Raw genomic sequence first — 23,250 nt, 5'->3', positions numbered from 1 at the left:
GTGAACTCCGTTTGGCTTTCCAAACATTGGGTTGAAGTTTAATTGTTGAAAGTTAAGCACGTGGGTCCAAAATGGTTTGCGCGAAACCAGTTACATGCATGACCAGTTACTTTCTCAGGAAGAGAAGGCATTGAGGTATCACTGGTGACAGCGGCAAGGTGGTCTGGAGAGATTATTTCAGCTGTGCTGAGGAACTGCGAACAGAAGTAAAATCCACCAACTGTGATCATCTTTCATTTCCTCTCGGACCTGAATCTTACATGATTTGTGTAACACCGCACACAAGTGCGAGCGTGCAGCTTGTCAAAGGATGGTGGAGACGCGATAACTAAATGCCCCATCAGTTGTGTTAATTTTGTGTGGCAGCATTAACGATGGTGTTGACACAGCGAGGGTCACTCTGTCGTGCTTGCCGTGGGTGTAGATTATGCGTGACCACGCGGACGCGAGTGAAGAGGAAGTGGAGCTGATCCTGCGTGCGCAGTGGGACACGCTGAGCGAGCGCCAGAAGTACCGCTACCGGCCGCCCACAAAGCCCACCACCATTGGGGACGAAGGTACCCCCCCTCCACTCATGCCCCATCCAGCCCCGACAGCAGAACAGCAGGGGGCCTTTGTGTCCAGTGCTACTCGCAATGCCCCGATGCAGTTGGAAGTGAGAGAGCAGCTTCATTTCACTCCCAGAACCAATGCACAGCAGGTCCTACCTTGATGACAGACTTAATTTCCTCTCATTGATGGCTGATTTAACCAGAAGCTGAAATCCTTTACCTCCAGTGTTTTATGGGATCCTGGGGTTCATGTCGCTGGGAGCATTGGAATTGGCGTCTCGATTGCCGAGCGGCGGCTCCATGGCTTGGGCTTGACGGCTTGCGTCCTGCAGCTGGCGTGCTCATCTCTACGATGACCTCCCCGCTGTGATGGAGGGTTTGTTGACCAGTTACAATCCCGAGTTTAAACCTTATCTGCGATTAAATGATGAGAGATGCCCCTGTGTAAATAAAGACATTTAAAGATTGTAATTTATGCCCAATATTCCATTGCATCAGAATACTCTTTGTAATGAGGGTCTTGCACTGGATTGTTTGGTGAGTTCCCTTGTAATGTTTATTTAGCACTTGTAATAGAGTGGGAGTACCAATAGGAAATGCACCAAAATGAGGGATGACGCTCTCGTGATCACCGATGGCAGGTCACGTGTCAAAGGCCACCATGCACCTCGTGGCCAGATTCTCAGCCCAGTGGGTTGGAAAGTGCGATGGTGATCTGTGTTCCACTAGCTCTTCTTTCAAAATGCCGCTTTACAGGTGAGCATCTGTAATCCATGTGGTTTCCAGGTTTCCCTTGTAAAACTGTTAATTCATCTCTGTGCTTTTCTTAGCAAATTACGTGAGGTTGAATCGAGTTGTGCCCCATGTATTGAGGGCATCCCTTGCAGTGCCACATGATCCCAGTGCAGGTCTACCCCTTCCTAATACCCCTTACAAAAGGAACCTTTGTGTCCGTGTCTTTTTGACCGTCGGTGTCGCCACCCATTGGAGAATGTTTGCATTGACAACCTTAGCAATTTCCCGCAGGGCTCGTTTAGAACATTTACCTTGTGCCACAGACTCGGGCGACAGCGCGAAGCGTCAAAGGCGACCCACCAAGAAGTTACTTGAGTCGACTGGAGATTTTGCTGAGGAGTCTCCCAGGAAGAAGTCTAAGAAGGACCTCAAGGTGCAGTGGAGTCGGCTGATTTAAACTCGTGCCGAGAAACCCATTGGCTGGCCGTGGTGCCACCCTGTGCTGCTGTTTCCCGTAACCACACGCTGACACCAGCCTCATGGAAACATCCGCAACCGTCGGCAGCTCTATACCGCTTTACTGCCTGTTTATCGTTGGCAGTTGAATTTTGATCTGACCAAATCTGAGCCGTTAAAAACCCTCCACCACATCACACAGCCAAACACATTTTCAGGGTTCAAAAAGAATGAAATAACTCCCCTGTGCGTGGGTATTTTGTTATAATGAAGACACCAAAACCTTGATTGTTGCTGGGGTTATGTTCTTAAAAATAGCCGCAATCAGCAAATCCACAAACTCAATCACGTGGAAAACATCGGGTTTGGTTCACGGTTCGTAATATAACATCCTCTCCTTTTGTTTTATGTTCCCTTACATATACCCAAACCTGAAACAGGAAGTATATTTAATGTAAAATATTATTAATATTTCCTATAGTGTTAATTATAACTTGTACAGTAAATGTATAGAATAAAAAAACAAATACTCACACTACATGTGAAAGTAAACTTGAAAATGAAGGCAAGGTTAATGACAGTGCAGTTAATATGCAGTTTGAAAAAGAACAAACTAAAAATACTTTTACTTACTATGAATGATGATGATGGTGATGGCCTGTGTATGGCAGCATCATCGCGAGTAGTTTGGGTAGAGTGCAGTACTCATTTACGATGCATGCGGGAATCTCGCCATTAACCGCAAATTGTCGAGCCACAAGGGCGCGATCCACGAACTGTACCTCAATAAATTTGGTGCAAATGGTCAAATCGACAATGGGCGAAGTTTTAGTGTACATATATCCATCCATGCTGCGGAACCGATGAATCATGGCTGATGATGGTGACGGATCTCCGCATGTTAATTTACATCAAATAATTGCACAACTGCAGTAATTAGAACTAATGAAATTGTGCAACATTCATGACAATTTGTAAAGATTGCACAACATTACAGTTATTGCAGTGACATTTTAAGTGACTTGTGTTCATTTCCACTAGTAACAATGCACTGTGCATTTTAATATAGCAATCAGTCCCTCCAGAAAAACGCGGAGTTTTTTGGTGATTGTTGCGGGCAAAAATCGTTGATTATGTGGCACGTTTTCTTAAAAAATGTGATGGAATATGCGGGATATTTATGCAATTTTATGCGATTAAATTGCGGGAACTTGCAAAAATTGCGGGAACTTGCAAAAACTGCGGTTTGATGAAAAAGAGAAAAAAAAGTGATTCCCCCAACACCCTATTCACTAGGCTACTACTTTAATGTAAAGAGTCATTTCTTATTACTTCATATGATAAGCAAGCATACTACATCACAGAAAGTGCTGGGAATATTTAAGTTCTCATCTTGTTTTATTTCAGACCTTAACAAACAGATGGCTCAAACTTACAAAACATTGAGTCGAACAAGTTCTGTAGCTTTACAAAATGAATATGCTACAACTTCTGTAAAAATGAATAAATAAAATATTAAAAAATAAAATGTGTGCTTCCTGTTTTACAGAGGTAGCTATACAAAACAGATATCTTCTGTTAAAATAAGTGTTTTCAGTGCACAGTAACGTAAGCAATACAGTAACAGTACAGTCTTACAGTAATGTAAATTTACATACTACTAACAAAAAAGTGCAATCTTTCAACTGTAAAGTTGCATAAACTCCTGAATAAAACTAACTACGTAGCCTCTAACACTTCATAACGTTCCCATGGCAACAGGGGAAATGGCTGCGCTTGTGTGAAGTAAACGCAATATTTTTCAACTTTCTGCTAAGATATATGTGACTTTTTGCAACGAAAATGCGGGGATTATGAAATCATGCAAGCCCGCATATTTTGCGCGCGGAAATCTGCAATTTATGCGGCGAAAGTGCGGCGTATTTGAAAAAACGCGCCCCCCGCATAAATATGCGGACTTTGGCTGATTTTGCGTGGAATCTTGCGATCGCATAATCGCGTTTTTCTGGAGGGACTGAGCAATGATAATTCATCATTATTATAGTACTCTGCAACTTTTCTCTGCATTTCAATAGAAGAGTACATGTCTAATGTGAAGCAAAATCAGCTTTAAATGCACACGAGCGACTGTTGCTGTATGTGTGCGTGTCAGGACGTGTACCACCCCTCATCACACATTGACAAGAGCAGGTCGGCCGGCACGGAAGACACCACGTCCCCCGAGAGCTACTCCACGCCGGCACCGCCAACCGGGCCCTCAGGTGACTACAGCACGGGGAGGAGCGGCCAGCACGACAAACCTCACCCCACCAACCCCCTAGCCAGCCAGCCAGCCAGCCGCACCTGGCCCCTTAGCCCAGCTAACACCACCCACCCAGCTTGCCTGGCTGCCCAGTGAACCACTGTGCCCCTCGCCCACTCTGATCCAAATTCACGGCTGAACTTTGATACTACGCATAAAAGGTGGGATGTGTTCACATCTGTAGCCTGCCAATAACCCCCCCCCCTTTCATGCTGGACAATATCCCTCTATCTCACAAGGCTAAATATTACATCTGGCACTCTGCAGTGAAGAAGGGCATTGGCCATTTATTTTTGCTCTTCTGAACCATCTGTTTTCCACATGTCCATGTGAGCCTCCTTTGTGCTTGGGTTTTCTCACTGTTTTCACCAGAAACTTTCTTCTGGAATTGAGAAGCAGGTTTGTAATTCCACTGGGATCACAGCAGAATCCAGCCCATGGGATGATCCCCAACTACCGCCTCGTACACAGGCAGCACATGGTGCTCTTCCATTCTTCGGGGCAGTTCAGTGCATTGTCATTGCCTGATCCAAGATTGGCATTGGAGACCAAAACATGAAATCACAAAGCTTCATGCAACAATATGGTCCCATGTCCTGATTAGCGTGGTTGGCTATGTATGGTGTGAAAGAAATTCAACATGCATACGTACGTCCCCCGGCAGAGTGGGGTGAAGTTATTTTATCATTGCTGAATCTGGCGCCGGGAGCAGGGCCTAGCCGGTTCTGCCGGCCAGGCTGAGGCCACAGGGCTCGATCTGCTGGAGAGCTGCTCCACACTCGTGCGCCATGCTATCCCGTCGCACTGCCCTCCTCGACCCAACATGCATTGAAATGCAGACTCTCCTCTATTGTGATAACCCTCTAGAATGTTGCACGCGTTGCTGTGTATAATGTATGCAGTGTGTAATGTGCAGTGTCACGTGCTTTGTGTACTTGTCCTTTTCGTTGTGTTGTGAGTCACTGAGCTCTCTCACATGTGCTTGTGTCTTGTGTATGTGTGTGCAGTGTTGAGTTTGTGTCTCCATGTGTGCTGTGTTGATGCTTGGACCCTCTGTGTCCCCTCAGAGGTGAGCCAGCTGGCTGATGCGTGCAAGCCTCTGAAGAAACGTAACCGCGCGTCGGCGCCCGAGGCCTCATCATGCCCTGTGCCGCTGAAAGAGAAGGCGGCGTCTGGTGATACTGGCTCTGCTCAGGAGTCGGAGGTGAAGTTTCGAGCACACAGAAGCGTGTGTGTGCGTCGCTCGCTCGCCCACATGTACATACGTACACAAGCTCACGCAGGACCTGTTCAGATAGTTGTCACTGATGTTGGCCATAAGTGGACTGGGTCCCTAGCGAAGTGCAGTAAACACTACACTAACGCTCGTGGACACACATACCCACGCTCGCACACATGCACACAGGTGGGTACGTACATGTGTGAGTGTTTAACTACAATGGTCGTGGTTGGTCAGGTGTCAGAGGAGGGCCAGGTGGAGGGACCTGCGGAGGACGAGGAGAGCGCCGATCTGTCCCTGGCCACGGTGTCTTCTCACAAGCGCTCCGAGCGCGGGGCCGGGGGCTCCACCAAGAAGGAGAGCGTGTGCCAGGTGAGCCGGCCGGGTCAGGAGCCAAGTGACAGGGGGCTCGGACTTCAGCATGATGCTCTTAGTGGATGTCTGGGCTGCCTGCATCATCACGGCGGGTTATGCAGGTAGTGCTTGATCTGTGATGGAGGCTGCTATTGGGCCACTTACTGGTGATATTTTATATTTGTGTGACTTCTCCACAGCAGCGGTTCCCAACGTATCTGAACCGCGGACTGTCACTAGCAACCTTCGTCATTTTTAGTGGACCACTGTGATCCAATAACATTTGATAAAGTTAACAATTCTAAATGGTTGTATCTCCAATGGTTCCATGGCCACTTCCCATTTCCTTGCGGACCACGGATTGGGAACCAATGCTCTAGAGGTTACATTTCTCATGATTTAGATGTCAGCGGCTGTTACGGTACCATTCAGTTATACTGAGGCCATTCACCCTCGGTCAGAAGACTGGTCCCTCAAAACCGGCACAGTTCCTGAAAATTTTAAGATGGCTGCAGTCGCCTCACTTTAAAAAAGCTGGGTCTTGATCCTGAACTACCGAAAATGTTTCACTCTATCTAACCTTTCGTATTTGTCTGAATTTCTGGAGCGAGCTGTGGTCATTCGTTTACATCAGCACCTGGCTTCAAATGATCTAATTGACCGCTTTCAATCGGTGTTCAGAGCATAGCACCGAGACTGCTCAGGTAAGGGAGATCAATGATAATCTTTTGTTAGCATGAAAAGGCTTTGTCAGTCTCCTCATTCTGCTAGATCTAAGCTAGGCATTTGACTCCATTGATCACAGGGTTCTCCTTGAGTGACTGGAAGTTTCAATGGGGATCTCTGCCATAGCTTTGTTCTGGTTCCACTCTTACTTAAAGAAACGTAGGTACTTTGTCACGAAGGATGGCTGCAAGTCACCAATTAGACCGGTTCTCTGTGGTGTTCTGCAGGGATCTGTGTTTGACCCATCACTTTTTAGCATCTACATGGCACCATTGGGTATATATATAAAAGGGAAATTTGTGAATATGTGTGTCTGTTCGAAATGTTGAGCATACTTCCCAACATGCAACAAACTTGAAATTTGGCATGTGGGCAGCTTCCAGACTGTACACAATGCAAAAAGTATAAAAATAGACTTTTGTATTTTGGGGAGGGGGGCGCACAATAATTGGTATATATTTTAAATGCAGAACCTTGTCAGTTCACTGGTGTGGGTCTCTTAACCATACTTTACCCCCCCCCCCTCATCATTGAGGGTTGGTGAAGTACCAGTTCAGATATCACTCTAGACATGGATGGGTATCATAGAGGCTTGTAGCAAGGTTCACTAACCCACCGTGCCATCGTTTGTCTCCAAATATATCACAGTATTCTGTATCTGTACCAGCGGCATATCCACCGTGGGTCGTTCAGATTTCCCCTCTGCTGCTGCAAATGTTCTCTCATGTCATCGTGTCTCCAGATCTGTGAGAAGACGGGGGAGCTGATACTCTGCGAGGGCCAATGCTGCAGTGCCTTCCACCTATCCTGCTTGGAACTTGACACAATGCCCTCCGGCAAGTTCATGTGCAGCGAATGCAAGTCAGGTGAGGCCTTCTCTTCCCTGTGGCCATCACTCCTAGCTCTTCTCCATGAGTTACCTCTCCCTGCTTTAGACTTATGTTTCTGATTATACTTTATCGAGGGACCGGTTATAAACTAAAAACTATTAATTATTTCTATTTTACCAGGTAAGGCCCGCTGAACTATGTAGCTCTGTTTGAGAAGTGACCTGGCCACAAAGATAGCCCAACGAGAAGTGGCTTGTCATGTGGAAATGTTTCGCAGCAGCCAAATACTCCACACGCATGTTTCTAAATGTGGAAGGAAAAACCGGAGGACCCGGAGAAAATCTATGCGGCCACGGGGAGAACATGCAAACTCCATATATCCATGCATCAGAGTTGGGATCGAACTCACAACCTCCTGTATACCAGGCGAGGCAGTTAGCATCTCGCTACCACGGTTATGGTAACCACCATACCTGAAATGATCCCTAAACTGGTCCCTGTAAATAAAGCTGCCACGCTCTCTACTCTGGTTGTGGGGGTTGCCGTCCTCCAGTCCCGCGGCCTCTGCTCTCTCTCCCGCACAGCCTCTGTTCCTTCATGTTGCTCCTCCAGCATTTCAGTACAAGAACTCGTCTGCTGACTTGCTCATCTCCCCTATGTACCGGCGGTTCGACCTCTTCTGTAGTCTCTTGTTTGTTTGTCCACTTCTTCGGTGTGCTCGTTTGCATGTTATCTTCTATCCTGTTCCTCTGAATCGTGTGTCCCAGCACTGACATTCATCCCATAGAGCAGCTGCTCGTAGCCAAATATTGACTTCTGTGTTACTGATGTCACGCATGGATACGCGTAGGACAAGTTTGGTAGTTAAAGCTCGTGGCTCACCTTGCTTTTTGGGACTCGATCCTCCGCAGGTGATTGGTCTTCAAATTTTCACCGGGATGCACGTATGCTGCAACATACCACAGTGGTGATGACATTCGTCGGCTTTGAACTGAAATGGATCTCTTATTTTTTTTCTATACTGCATGTTTTTAAACATTATGTATAGACTTGCGCTCGCACAAAAAGCCATACCTCCTTTCTATATTTGCCTCTCAACATAAACAATCTTAAGTATTTTCACACATCCCATCAGCCACGTAGCCTTTTCAGAGTGCATGTTTGCAGCAGTGTTGGTATAACACAACCAGATTCTGGGTGCTTTCGATATGGTGTCTCATCAGCAGAGCCAGGCTTGCTTGAACCAATGCTGGTGAACTGCCACATGTTTATAGCCAAGGACCCGTTCTGTTAGATATGTCCTACATGGACACAAAACTATATAATGAATGTAAAGCACAAAATAATCATTCGGCATCATTTTGGAGAATTTAAGTTACAAATACACTTTTTTCTTTTTTTACACAATGTGTTCCTGTGCTCGCAATGTATTGGAGTCGGGCGGTATCGGTGAGCGGCGTGCCCTGCGCATGTTGCACGGCGGCGGTGCAGGTGTGCACACGTGCTTCGACTGCAAGGAGCCGGGCGCCGACTTGAAGCGCTGCCTCGCGCCGCTCTGCGGGAAGTTCTACCACGTGGAGTGCGTGCGGCGCCTGAGCGGGACTGTGCTGGAGGGCAAGGGCTTCCGCTGCTCGCTGCACGTGTGCCTGGCCTGTCACATTTCACAGCCCGACAACCCGCGCGCATTCAGGGGTGCGCGCCTTCCCACACTGCGCCATCGCTCACTAAACAAAGACACGGGTCCCCTGTGCAGCCTTAACATGCTGCTGGGGCAAGAGCTGTTAGTGAGCACAAGAGGTAGTGGGTGGCCAGCACCACGCCTGTCCGCCTTTGTGTTTCCAGTGCTGATGTTCATACGGAACCAGGTACTCATAATTTAAGGGTTATTCAACCTAGACGAGGCCCAGGACCAGGTCAAATATTTGTCATGGATTTTGGCCGTGATTAGAAAATGTACTCGGATCACCGGTGTCGTAGCGCAATGTGCTAGCCGCTCTCTACACAATACCATCACATATGCAAACACCATCCCATCTCACACACCCACACACTGCCCCCTCACACCATATCATCACACAATGCACATACACATTGTACACACACATACCACACCATTACACACCGCATGCTATGGTATAGCATAAACATGTCCATCACAACAGATGTAAAATTTAAACCACGTTGCGAACTTACATCCAGTTGTGCATTCTTATTCATGGTTCCCAAGAGTCTAAACCATTTTATAATACTCTTTCTCAAACGTAGGCCCAATACTGCAACGACAACGTGTTGTGAACGTGTGTGTGTACATTGCGCGCTTTCAGATGCACTTCTGCGGCCTTCTGGAATGTTCTTCCGATATTTGGAAGCCACTGAAGTGATGGACTTTTAAATTATATAGATTTAAAACTAATTTCTTTAGAACAGATTTTTGTGTTTAGTTTGTTGTCTTACCCCACACCTCCGATTAACACGGTTGGCTATATACGATGCGAAAGAAGTTAAACATACACACGTGTGTGTGTAACCTGCAACGAATGTGTGTGCGCGTGTGCGTGTTGCTTATGCTCCTTGCGTAGGTGGCCGCCTCATGCGCTGCGTACGGTGCCCCGTAGCGTACCACACTGGGGACAACTGCATCGCAGCAGGCAGCACCATCCTGGCCTCCAACAGCATTGTGTGCCCAAAACACTTTGCAGCCCAGAAGGGCTGCAACCACCACTCGCATGTTAACGTCAGCTGGTGCTTCGTCTGCTCAAGAGGTGGGGAACTTGGCGGTTTAGTAGTCTGCTCAATGTCAAAGTGTCCTGCTGCTCGTCAAACGGGGCAATGAGACGATGATCATGAAGATGCTGTTCTCCTTTCGGCATTCTTTGGTCTAACACTGGTGAGACGAGGCCACAAGGGAGGCTGTCTGGTGTAGGCCAATCGATTTCTAAAGACATTACATATAATTATCAAAGCATGTTTGTTTGCATATTTTACCACTAGCATGTGTGGTAATGCAGACTTTTGTTGCCTTGTGATGGGTGTCTATTTGGCGTTTGAACATCTTAACACCTATTCTTACCGGGAAGGGTAAAGCCGACTATTTTTTCATCAACTTGATATGAGCATAAAGGGTCATATGGATAGGCGATCTTAATCATTACCACCCTGGAGTCAGAGATGGCAACTCCACATCCTTGTTGGAGATTATTCCATTCATTGAGCACTGATGTCTTCTCAAAAATTGGTACTTATATATCTGAGGGACCCGAGAGAGATGAGCGGACTTGACTTCCTTGTGCGGCTTGTCAAGTCCTCTAGCCGCTGCGCCACCCAGCCAGATTCAGTCTGGGCGACTCGTCTTGGAGCCAGAGTGTTTGCTTTTCTGTCAATGGCAGGGTAGCATCCCTAATTGTTATTATAAAACTCTGCGATTTAATTAAAGTTGGATTTATTTTTCTGATTTTAAACACTGAATTTCCAAAAAGAACGAGGAGAAATTACGAGGCTTATTCAAGTCGAGTGCATTCATATAATCAGAATCACTCCCCGTTTCCTAATACGGAATTGTTTTTCTTTACGGCTGCTTTTGGATTAAATCACTGCAAGCTAATTAATTTATGCATTCACAGCAAAACCCCGGCAGCGGCACTAATAGAAGGGAACCCCGCTCCGGCACGCCAAAAAGTTCGGCTGGCTGCAAATGCAACGAGAATATGATACAATAACATTTTCCCAAAGACTATTAAATACGTGTATAATACAAAAAAAATTACTGCTGTAAACGCCATGTTTGCCGCACTGCTCACTATTGAGGGTCGATGCCCTCCGAGCAGCAAAACCAAGGACACACAAACGGAGGAAAATAACGCAAGGAGGACAAAACCAGAGTGAATGAGACTAAAAGAAAGGAGATGAAGCGAGAGACGGGGCGGTCGAGCGAGACAACCCCGCGGGAAGCCACTCGCCATGACGTGACGTGATGCACAGTGCACGTCGTGGGCTTCAGTCGGCGCAGGAGGCGCTGACGACTTATTGTATTGTTTATCCGGCATCGGGCAGGTTAAATGTGGAAAACAGCTCGCTGGGGTACTTCTGAATTTAAGTAATAATAAGGACATGTACATTTTTAGCCTTCCTGTATATTTTCCAAATAACTTGGCATAATGATGCTTTTCAAATAATAAAAAAAACTGTCTTGGAAGCACGGTGACAGTGGGCAGTCAACAAGTTGTCTTGCGGCCGATTTACACATGTAGGCAGGGAGTGATGGGCAATTGAATGCAGCGGGAGTGGATTCTGGATTTACTCGTCATATTTCAAAATTAAGTGGAGGAATCTATTTTGTATGATCGTGTGGGCCCATTTTGATGCAGTTTTTTATGCCCGGGGAGACCTGGATAAAAATGCATGGTGTGAGACGGAACGAGATTAGAAATTGACACGGTGTGCAAGTTCCACTTTTAAAATAAACAATGAAACTGATTTCGATTTAAAGCTTTCGTGACTGCAGGGATTCATCTTCTTGGTTCTTTCGGTAAAGTCACGTAGAAGGGAAGTAATAAAATAATAAAAATAAAACATAATAAAACAATTCTCACGACGTTTCGGCCACAACGCAAGCAGCCGTCCTCAGGTGAAAACCAGGTCCGTCGAGGCGACAGAGTCTGAATGAAACAGCACACGAGCTTGGAGCATATATATAAGCTGGGCGCATTGACAAAGGAATTTGCATATCAAAAGGAATTTAGCATATTTATGGGAAATGCAGGAATGTGATTAGTACTGCATATGCATGTGCATTATGCAGGATTAACAGCATCAAAGGGAGCTGCAGTTACTGCTGCTGCAGCAGTTGCTGCTGCTGCTGCAGTTTCTGCTGCTGCTGCAGTTGCTGCTGCTGCTGCAGTTGCTGCTGCTGCTGCAGTTGCTGCTGCTGCTGCACTTGCTGCTGCAATTTCAACCGAGAAGATGGATTCTGGCTTAGCAATCATTGGAAGGACGTAATAAACCATTTCGGATCTTAACTGATTGTGTTCACGTTTACGGTGACTTTCAGACCACGTTCCACTCACTGGCATGGTGCAGTGTGCAGAGTAATGTATGGTGTCGTAATTGTACAGTAAACATATAGCAGTATGATACACATTAGGGTGGGTAGAATAATACATAGTGTTATATTAAAATGGATAAGGCAGCAAGTGCAGCAGCAGCAGCAAGTGCAGCAGCAGCAGCAACTGCAGCAGCAGCAGCAAGTGCAGCAGCAGCAGCAGCAACTGCAGCAGCAGCAGCAACTGCAGCAGCAGCAGAAACTGCAGCAGCAGCAGCAACTGCTGCAGCAGCAGTAACTGCAGCTCCCTTTGATGCTGTTAATCCTGCATAATGCACATGCATATGCAGTACTAATCACATTCCTGCATTTCCCATAAATATGCTAAATTCCTTTTGATATGCAAATTCCTTTGTCAATGCGCCCAGCTTATATATATGCTCCAAGCTCGTGTGCTGTTTCATTCAGACTCTGTCGCCTCGACGGACCTGGTTTTCACCTGAGGACGGCTGCTTGCGTTGTGGCCGAAACGTCGTGAGAATTGTTTTATTATGTTTTATTTTTATTATTTTATTACTTCCCTTCTACGTGACTTTACCGAAAGAACCAAGAAAATGAAACTGATGTTTATTGATAAAGATGCTCAACGTATGTGTTTTATTCTAGATTTGAAGTTTTCGTGACTGCAAGGATCCATACCCTGGTTCTTTCGGTAAAGTCACGTAGGTGAAAAAATTAAAATGTAATCACGACGTTTCGATTGCAACACAAGCAATCATCATGTGTGACAACCACAGCAGGAACATTTTTACTGAAGTGGGAGAGATACCGGAGTTAAGGAGTTTATGGAAGTCAGAGAGGGCATCTCTCCCACTTCAGTAAAAATGTTCCTGCTGTGGTTGTCACACATGATGATGATTGCTTGTGTTGCAATCGAAACGTCGTGATTAAAAAAAAATTCACCTACGTGACTTTACCAAAATAACCAAAGAGTATGTGTTTTAGCTGTAGTAAACGGAGGTACTGATAAAGGTTTGACAGGCCTTGATTGAGAAGTAGTGTCAGCACGAACCCTGGGAGTGATTGTTGGTGATGAGGCCGGGTGCATAGGAGGATGTACCGTGTCTGATGCTCCCGTGCGCTGCCGCAGGAGGGAAGCTGCTGTGCTGTGAGGCGTGTCCTGCCGCCTTCCACCCCGAGTGCCTCTGCATGGACATGCCGGAGGGCAGCTGGTACTGCAACGACTGCAAGGCCGGGCGACGGCCTCACTACCGCGATGTCGTCTGGGTCAAAGTGGGCAGCTACAGGTCTGTGAGCGTGTGAGGAGATGTGTGGTTTAGTGCCACGTGTTCAGCGTGAGGGTCTCTGGTGGCGAGATGTTAACGACCTCGCCTGGTATACAGGAGGTCGCGGGTTCAATTCCGACACCTGTCTATTTGGAATTTGCGTGTTTTCCCCGTGGTCACGTGGATTTTTCACCCGGAACGCTGGTTTTTTCCTCCATAATTTAGAAACATGCATGTAGAGTATTTAGCTGCTATAAATGTCCACATTATAAGCCACTTTGTTTAGCTATCATTTGTGGCAAGGTTGCTTCTGAAATAGAGCTATATAGCTCAGTGGGCTTTATCCGGTAAAATAAGTTTATAGTTTTAAATAATTTTTGTTTTTGTGGATGTATTCAGGGGACTTTTTGTGACATGTGAAGAGGTGTGTGTGTGTGATATTGTGGAGGTTTATGTAAATTGGAGATGATAATGGTGTTGGTAGCTGGAAGAGAGACACCAGGCCTGCTCACACGAGGGCTAAAAAGTGATGTGTGGTTGTGGTCACATTCCTGCGTCACTTTCCTGTCTCCACATGTACAACCACAACATGAGAATGAGGCTCCAGAATATGCTGTGAAGCAATGTCAAGATCCTTTAAACTGCTTTACGAGTGCATGCGTGTGCCCTGTGGTGCCCTGGCTCTGTGCGTGGCCTCGCTGCCCTCGGCATGCGGACTGTGGGAGGGGATGGCCGTCTCGTGCTCTTTCTTAGTCGCCGATTGTGAGAGGCATTTTTGAGGTTGCTAGGGACAGAGGCTTCGATTATTCAGATTTTAGATTCTACTCTCGTCCCAATTATGTTGTTTATAAACTCTACCATAGAGGCCAGTAAGTGTGCTATAAGCCGTGTTGTCGTGTGCTATTATATACATTACCTTACACCACATATAATTGCATTTCTCTTCAGGTGCTGTGCTCGTTGTGCTCTTGAGGCTTTTGTGCATTGCTTATTGTGTGTTATGCGTATTGTGTGTTATGCTTATTGTGTGTTATGCTTATTGTGCCGTGCTGTGCCGCGCTGCGCCGGTTGCGTCGTGCCGGGCGCGTAATGCCAATCGCACCTTGCCGTTGGTGGCGGTCTTGTGCCAAACTAAGAAAGGATCAATGCCACTGTGTAATGCAGGTGGTGGCCAGCGGAGGTGTGCAACCCGCGCTCTCTGCCCACCAACATTCTGACCCTGCGGCACTCCCTGGGCGAGTTCCCCGTGCGCTTCTTCGGCTCGCATGACTTCTTCTGGACGTACCAGGCGCGCGTTTTCCCCTACCTGGAGGGAGACAAGGGCAGCACGGCCAACAGGACCAAGGGCATCAACCGAATCTTCAAGCAGGGTTCGTGGAGATGTGATCTGTGGGACGGGTTGGGCTCTGCTGCTGTTCTTGGGCACCACTTTCCTAGCTCGGTGTGGGCCACCCTAGGCCCAAGCTCGCCTGACACGGGTGCCTGTGAGGGCCGAGTGCCTGCGCTGGGGAGATCAGGTCATTACTTGTGTGCTTTGGCTCCCTGGGAGTGCCTCTGCGTATTTCTTTCATGGAGGTGGAGTAAGGATGTTTGCCGTCTCTGACACTTAACCGTCTTTTTGGTAAGTCTGGCTCCACAATACCATGACACGGACTAGAAAATAAGCTTTTGGCCTATTAATGCAGTTGAATATTTAACTAACTTTTGATTTCACTCGGCAAGGCCCACCGAGCTATGCAACTCTTTTTCAGAAGTGACCTGGCCTCAAATGATACGTCAACGAAGTGGCTTATCACGGGGAAATTTATGACGGCCAAATTCTCTAAACGCATGTTGATTTATAAATGTGGAAGGAAAAACTGGAGGACCTGGAGAAAAATGTACTTGACCACAGAGAGAGCATGCAAACTCCAAATACACAGACGTCAAGGTCGGGATCGAACCCACAACCTCCCGTTTACCAGGCAAGGTAGTTAACATCTACCGCGGTGCTCACGGTAGCGTGATCTAAGATGCCTTGGGGCTTCAACCAAGAATAAGTAAAATAACTTAGAGTGTTGGAATATAATGTCGCAGGAGAGCAAATATGTGGGCGGGAAGAGGGGGTCGTGATGGGTTGAGCACGAGTGCAGCGTGGAGGAGGGTGGGATACAGGGATGGCCATTGGCATGGCACCCAGAGGTCGGTGACCAATTGGGGGGCCCGAAAGCCAGACAGCTGGAGACTCGGAGCAGAACTTGGAGTTGGGGATTGACTTGGCAGCAACTGCAGGATTTATATGGCTGCTTTGATGACCCCATTGCTGTGCCCTTATGGCAGCAGTGTGGAGCGGTGATGGTATGATAATAGGTCATGTGGTCTCGTGTAGTGTTATATTGTGACGATGTTGTCTGGTGCTGATGTTGGTGTGTTGTGGTTTGGTGGTGGCGATGGTGATGTTGGTGATGCCGTGGTGTGCAGCCCTTCAGGAGGCAGCCAGCCGCTTCCAGGACTTGAAGATGGTGAAGGCGCAAAAGGAGGCACAGGAGAATGAGCGCAGCCAGCGCAAGCCTCCACCCTACAAGCATGTTAAGGTGCGCAGATGCCACACACCGCACCCTACACACATACCACCCCACGAACACCACTCGCACACCACACCCTACACACACCCATATACAAACTGCCACCTCCACACACACACCCATATACAGACCGCACCCTACAAACACACATTGCACCCTACACATACACGCATATACACACTACACCCTACACATACAGACCACACCCTACATACACACGGATATACACAGTACACCCTACACACACACGCATATCCACACCGTACCCTACACTCACCCATATACACACCGCAAACAACATGTACCGCACATGCACACACCCTACCACACAAATACACCCTAGAAAATTGCGTATACAAGCGTGATGTGCACGTGTGTAGGGAGCGTGTACCCCATGTATGCTAGCGTGTGCTGCTCCGTGTGCCATAGGTGAACAAACCGGTAGGCCGCGTCCAGATCTATACAGCCGACCTGTCCGAGATCCCGCGCTGCAACTGCAAGCCCGCGGACGAGTCACCCTGCGGCCTCGACTCGGAGTGCCTCAACCGCATGCTTCTGTACGAGTGCCACCCGACGGTGTGCCCCGCGGGCCACCGCTGCCACAACCAGTGCTTCAACAAGCGCATCTACCCCGACGCTGAGATCTTCCGCAGCGAAAATAAGGGCTGGGGCCTGCGCGCCAAGGCCAACATCAAAAAGGCATGTGGAGCCACGCAGCGTGCGTGTGGGCATGGGGGCCGGGCAGAGATCGCAGAGGGGGAAGGACGGGTGTCAATGCGAAGTTCACGTGGCCGTGGGTGAGGAAGCGCGGGATGAAATGAGCGTGTCCGTGGGTGAGGAAGTGTGTGTGGCTGAGAGGAGGTAGGTGAGTAAGGTAATGATGGAGGCCACGAGGAAGTGGACAGGATAGTGAGCGAGGTGGGCGGGGTCGTGAGGAGGTGAGTGCAGCCGTATTGATGTGGCATGGCTCCGGCTAACCGGCGTGCCCCTGCTGTGCTCTGCGTGATGCCGACGGCAGGGGGAGTTTGTGAACGAGTACGTGGGGGAGCTGATTGACGAGGAGGAGTGCCGCGCTCGCATCAAGCATGCGCACGAACACCACCTCACCAACTTCTACATGCTCACCATTGACAAGGTGAGCGGCGAGCAGCTGCCCCCATGCTCGCAGGCCACGTGCGTGAATGCACAATTAGTTTGTGCATCAAAAGTAAATGTGCGTCATGAGGCTGCGGATGTCAAGTAGGAGCAGTCGATGAGTGCAGAGCATGTGTGGGTCTTCTGGCACCGTAGCACCGGTATGGTGCCACCAACTCACGAGGAGGGAGCCGCTGGGCATCCCTTGGTTTCTGGGGTTTTGGGTGGCCATCGGTCAAATATCAGTAACCGGCCTGTTTGGCCCGATTTAAGACCCAGCCAAAACTTAGTCTGATTTCAATGGCAACACCTGTTAATGAAATACAAACTGAAATTTTTACATTAGGATGTTAACATGTTTTGATTTTTTTAATCAAAAACTTTTTTTTTTATCAAATGCGTTTGACTTTACACTAGATTTGTAACAAGTATCCGATTGCCTGGCTAAATGAGTGAGTGCTAGGTGCTGGGCACATTTGAATCAGTTTGCTCACTGAGCGCTGGGCGTGTGGGTGGTGATGTTGCCGCTGCTGCCGCTGCTGCCGCTGCTGCTCCCGGATTGCGCCATGAGCTCAGGACCGAATCATCGACGCGGGGCCCAAGGGGAACTTCTCCCGCTTCATGAACCACAGCTGCCAGCCCAACTGCGAGACGCAGAAGTGGACAGTGAATGGGGATACCCGCGTGGGTCTCTTCGCCGTCAGTGATATCCCATGCGGTAAGGCCCCTGCATGCTCACGAGGGTACCACTCAATATTCAAGTTTGTTATTTTCAAGGTCAAGCCTTTTGGTTTTATTTGTTTGCTGTTAAACTGAAGTCACTGTGAGTTTAAAGATAATTCCTAAATATTTACTGGTTGGTCAACAGAGTTGAAAAATGAATTACATTTGCTGTGTCTCGTCATAGTATAACCGTAGATGCAGAGAAGAAGAGGGGATCCTGATTGGCATGTAACCTTGAAGAGATTAGAATGACATGCTCATCCGGTGACTTTTATACCTAAAGTAACAAATTGTGATACCAGAAAACTGAAACTTCACTTTTCATGTGCATATTGAGTGACAAAGAGCCCCTGTATAGACTTAACACACTGTTGGGGCAAGTGTTGTTAGCAAGGAACTTTTGAAGGCTGGCACGGCACACCAGGGGTTGGATGGCCAACACCATGCCCGACTGCCTTTGTCTACACAGTGGCGATGTTTACACACAGCACCAAATACTCATTTAAGGCCGAGTCAACCAGATATCAATTGCCACAGACGTTAGCTGTGTCCGGGAATTGCATCTAGGTTCGTATCACCGTGAGCTAACCACTACATCATTGTTTCTCACTTCTGCATACACTCGCACACACAAGAACACGTGTGGGAGCATGTATGTACAGCCCCCATCCAGGGTCCTCATCACCTTTATAGCCTTGATAATTGTACACGGCGAGTGTGCGGTGTGTGCTGCACTTGTGGGCGTCTCAGTCTGGAGTAAATTACTGAGGCAAGGGAACGTTTATGATCACCCATGTAATTTAAAATTCGAATACAATATTGAAACTTTGTGGAATTATAGCATGAGCAGCCCTGTGTGACCCAGTATGACTCATGTCGTCTTGCCTCCACGTTGCTTCGTTTGCCGTACCTTGCGTCCCATGTGAGTGTGGATTTTGGAGTTGTGTTGTGCGCAAAGGCTGCGCCGTTAATGCAATGATACACCCTGCTGGCGGGCACGTACAGGCACGGAGCTGACGTTCAACTACAACCTGGACTGCCTGGGCAACGAGAAGACTGTGTGCATGTGCGGCGCCCCCAACTGCAGCGGCTTCCTGGGTGTGCGGCCTAAGGTAATGGCGGCGCTGTGCGCAGCGCGCCGGCCTCGCCTGTGGATCGCGCTTTTGCCTCGTGGTCTGGGGGCGACGGACGTCTGCTCCGAGTGACATGTGCACACACACCGGCGTCTGTGCACGAGCGCGACAGTGTGTGTTCGTGTGCGGGCACAGTCGGCGGTTGTGGACAAGAAGCCCAAGCGAAAGTATCGCAAGCGCAAAGTGCGAGCGGACAAGGTGCACGACAGCGAATGCTTCCGCTGCAAGGACGGAGGCGAGCTCGTCATGTGCGACCACCGCAACTGCACCAAAACCTTCCACCTGGCGTGCCTCAACCTCGGCACGCTGCCCGAGGGTAAGTGGGCCCCCAGGATGCTGCCACTGCCGCACGCCACCCGATGCTGGTGCTCGGGTGAAGGAGACGCCGCATTCCCACTTGGCGGTCTCGCGGTGTACCTTCCTGGTGGTAGTGGTGGTAGTGCAGCAGTAAACAATCCAGCCAAACGAGAGTCTGCTTCATCCTCCCAAGAATAAAATAAATCATTCAGGTCCATCAGCCTGTTGGCCTTGTGTGCCAATGTTTTTTTCACAGAATTTGTTTCAGTGAGCATCGGTTTTGAGTGTGATCAACCAGTGAGTGATCTCTAAACGATCGCTGCTGGGTTTTGTGACATTTTATAGGCAGGAACTCTCCACTAATGCTTTGCAGACCGTTCCACACTACACAGAATTACTGCACGCCATTTGTGCGAATTCAGTGTCTCGGGCTGTTTATGTTTTGCCACCAAGAAAGTGAAATCATATTAACGTCAATCAACCTAGGGTCCTTTGACCAGTGCTGGCTGGGTTCTAAATACCCGCACGACCTCCCTCGCCGTCAGCAGGTGGCGTCATCCAGCACCAACTGCACGTCCACTGCACTTGCGGGCATTACGTTCAGCACGACTGACAAGTTTAAATCCCGGGCGAGGATCGATTCATCCCTCATCACTCCAGGGTCGATAAAATTAGTAGTACTACCTTGTGCAAAGTCAGCAGTGGTTAACCTTTGAATAGACTTGTCCTAGCCATAAGAATGGAGAATTGTCAACAATCGCTGAGGGCTGTAACGTGGAGATGAGTATCACACCATGCATGTTTGAGCAACAAGAACGTGTTACACTAAGAAAGATTAAACTTGTCTTCGAGCCACAAGGTCCACCAGTCTTGGAGGTGAAGTGTCTCTGTTTCAAGTTCCAAGTCTGATAAAAAATGTTAGGACAGTAAGGATCATCGCTACAATTTTGGAAGGAAGTGCTAATCCTGCATGTCTGCAAATCAGACACCGAAATGGACTGATTCCAAACTAAGACTTTCAGACAAGGAGTCCATGAACCCTAAGCGAATTACTGTTTGTGTGTGTGTGCCTTGTGTGTTTGAACTCTGTGGGTCTGCATGCTCCGTGTATGTTTGTGTTGTGTGTGTGTATATGTCTGTGTACAGGCAAGTGGGAGTGCCCATGGCACGTGTGCGATGTGTGTGGGAAGACGGCGGTGGCGTTCTGCCAGATCTGCCCCAGTTCATTCTGCAAGCAGCATAGTTTGGGGGCCCTGAGGCCCAGCTCCGACGGACAACACCGCTGCTTTGCCGAGCATGAACACGACAAGGTCACGGCGGCCCCCGCCGCTCCTCCTCCTCCTACGGAGGAGCCACGCAGCGCCGCGCCGGAGAAACGGCGCCACCGGAACTCCGTCTCGGCCGAGACCACGACGGCAGCGGAAAAAGATTGTGTCGGTCAGAAGCAATACTCCCCGGGCTCTCGCCTTCCTCCCGGGGTTAAGGCGGCACGGGGCAAGGGCGAGATGAGGGCGGCACGTGCGGCCAAACGACCCTCCCCTGTTGAGGAGGCACAGCCCTACCTGGGCTTTCCGGACGTCTCCATTCCCGCAGGCTTCTCCGACATGGACATCTCGAGCGACGTGTGTCTGCAGGACATGGCGGCGGCGGACGAGGAAGCGGAGTGCCTGTCGGACGTGGGCGACGTGGGGGCTCGAGCGGACTGCCTGCGGGACGCGATGCTGGGGGAGGGCCGGGGCTGCCTGTCACGTGGGGGCCCGCTCTCCCTCACGGGCATGCGCATTGTGGAGATCACGAGCGCCAAGCGTGCGGGCTGCACGGCGCAGGACCTCTGCGGCAGCGGCGTGGAGGAAGAGGAGGAGGAGGGCGCGTGCCTGCCGGAGCCGCTCACACTGGAGCAGCACCACAACCACCACCTGCAGCAGATCGTGAGCGCGCGCCGCGGGCCGTTCTACCCCGATCTGCTGCACGGCACGCGCCGCAGGGGCGGTACAGAGCTCTGCCTGGCAGACGGGCTGAGCGAGATCGCTAGCATCGAGCGCGTGTGCGTGGGGGAGGCAGGGGAGGTGACGGCAGTCGAACGCGTGCACGTGGGGGAGGTGACGGGAGTCGAGCGCGTGCGCGTGCCGGGCGCGGTGGGCAGCGCCGGTCTGGGCGAGATTGCCAGCGTGGAGCGTGTGTGCGTCACGAGCGCGGGAATCGCGCGCACCGAACGCGTCGACATGAGCGACCTGTTGGGGCCCGACGGAGGCTTCTTCCCGGCGGCCATGATGGGTCGCCGCTGCTTGCCCGACTTCTCGATGGGGGAGCTACCCGGGCCGGGCCCGCACGGCTGTCTGCAGGACGTGGGGCTCAGGGACCTGGCGGCCCAGGAGCCCGTGTGCCTCTCGGACTTCAGCATGAGCGAGATATTGAGCGACCAGGACGTCTGCCTGTCCGACGTCAACATGAAGACGCAGTCGCTGTGGGGGCCTTGACGGCCCGACGTGCCGCAGCAACAAGAGGCAGCAGCCCCTTGAAATCATACAACTCTCCCGTCAACGACCTCTTGTCAACGCACAACTACTGGATGAAAGGAACCATGGCAAGCGGTGCTCCTGTGTTTCACTGTATCTCGAGGTCTGTGGGCGCGGCTTGTACCAGTATCTGAAAAAACCAGCACTGCGTCTTGCTGCGGTGTCTCCGATTGCTCGTTACTTGACAAGCTGTGACTGCGTCGGACTCATCGGCGTGCCATATTCCACGAGGCTCGACGAGTGATGATGGCGCGGATGGACGTTTTCACGAAAAGCGCGAGACAATACGGATCCGCCAGACATGAATGGGCGCAAGGCCTTCTCACTTACGCAGCTTCAGGTATCCTGTTGGGATGATGGAGCCCTCCTAGCTGGCGTTAGCTTGAATGATGGTAATTGTATTCAGTCCTCCCAGATCGCGATGGGGCCTTTCCCATATCCTACCTCAGTGCTCATCGTCTACGTCCGTAGCGCCTATTAATACAACTACACAATCCCATTCAATGTATTTAGATTGTGTTGTTCCTTGGGCCACTTCTTGTAGAATATGGGAATTTCTCTAGATCTGGGAGAGGGGGGGGTGCGTTTTGGTGTTTATTAAGACAAAGCTGTGTATTTTAGTCACTAGTGAACATTTCATATACTGTAGTGATCCTGTATGTGTAATTTATCCATTTAGTGTAGTTATTAGTGGAAATACTTGAGCCTCTGAGTATTGTGTTTGAAGTACGGCAGGTGGGCTTTGCTTCATGCCTAGCGGGGCGGCTTTGCAGCGATTGCAGTTAAAACCCCACAGCATTAACCCACGTGGTGGCAGCATGTGGCTGTTCCAGCAGCGTCTGTCTGCCAGGGCTCGGGGCACGGTGTCCTGTCAGCTGCAGCAACCCAAGCCACATTACCACCTACCTACTGTAGTCTCAGTACCGTTTCGGAGATCCCAGTCTTGTTGCATGTAGTGACAGGAGAGATGTAGTACCGTTTGTAAAAAAAATGTTAAAAGAAAAAAATTACATTGCAGATAAAAACGTGTTGGAATGACTGTGCCGCAATGCTTCATGAGCAGTGAATTGTATGCATGCTTGAATAGGTGCCGTGTGCTTTAGTGTTTGCGTGTGACCGACCTTTATCAAGAATCAATGTTTACCAGATCTCTGCTTTATTTTGAGAATTGTGAGAGCACCTCTGTTTAGCGTTACATGGGTCTGCAACAAGCAGGGGTGAACGCTTGCTGTACACCGTGCCGTCCGCTGGCTTTGCTGCAAATGTTAATGTTCATTTGTTTACAGCCATTTGTTCCCAGTTTAGCTCAGCCTGCATTAGCCCCCCGTTGTGAGAAGTCTGACCACACTGAGAGTGACAAATAAAACATTGTACTCTGTGTTTTAA

The 23,250-nt window shown here is 49.3% G+C and overlaps 1 protein-coding gene across 2 annotated transcripts in view; it reads left to right on the top strand.

Annotated features, from left to right (window-relative positions):
• LOC133361759 (histone-lysine N-methyltransferase NSD2-like) overlaps positions 1 to 23,250 on the top strand; it is a 25,921-nt gene extending 2,671 nt beyond the window's left edge. The window contains exons 2-18 of one of the 2 annotated variants that reach the window (XM_061580757.1): positions 425 to 557; positions 1,610 to 1,719; positions 3,895 to 4,003; positions 5,112 to 5,248; positions 5,501 to 5,635; positions 7,086 to 7,179; positions 8,665 to 8,865; positions 9,753 to 9,935; positions 13,362 to 13,518; positions 14,662 to 14,867; positions 15,958 to 16,070; positions 16,491 to 16,760; positions 17,080 to 17,196; positions 17,772 to 17,913; positions 18,924 to 19,030; positions 19,187 to 19,367; positions 20,495 to 23,250. In XM_061580757.1, the coding sequence (XP_061436741.1) occupies positions 425 to 557; positions 1,610 to 1,719; positions 3,895 to 4,003; positions 5,112 to 5,248; positions 5,501 to 5,635; positions 7,086 to 7,179; positions 8,665 to 8,865; positions 9,753 to 9,935; positions 13,362 to 13,518; positions 14,662 to 14,867; positions 15,958 to 16,070; positions 16,491 to 16,760; positions 17,080 to 17,196; positions 17,772 to 17,913; positions 18,924 to 19,030; positions 19,187 to 19,367; positions 20,495 to 21,825 (3,726 nt within the window). In that variant the 3' untranslated portion in view covers positions 21,826 to 23,250. Of the gene's footprint in view, positions 1 to 424; positions 558 to 1,609; positions 1,720 to 3,894; positions 4,004 to 5,111; positions 5,249 to 5,500; positions 5,636 to 7,085; positions 7,210 to 8,664; positions 8,866 to 9,752; positions 9,936 to 13,361; positions 13,519 to 14,661; positions 14,868 to 15,957; positions 16,071 to 16,490; positions 16,761 to 17,079; positions 17,197 to 17,771; positions 17,914 to 18,923; positions 19,031 to 19,186; positions 19,368 to 20,494 lie in introns of both variants that reach the window. The other variant, XM_061580756.1, reaches the window with a different exon arrangement.

This window comes from Lethenteron reissneri, unplaced genomic scaffold (genome assembly GCF_015708825.2).
Source record: "Lethenteron reissneri isolate LAM-NWPU_2019-01 unplaced genomic scaffold, ASM1570882v1 scaffold_1223, whole genome shotgun sequence".
Taxonomy (NCBI): Eukaryota; Metazoa; Chordata; class Hyperoartia; order Petromyzontiformes; family Petromyzontidae; genus Lethenteron; species Lethenteron reissneri.
This window is presented reverse-complemented; position numbering and strand designations above follow the sequence as displayed.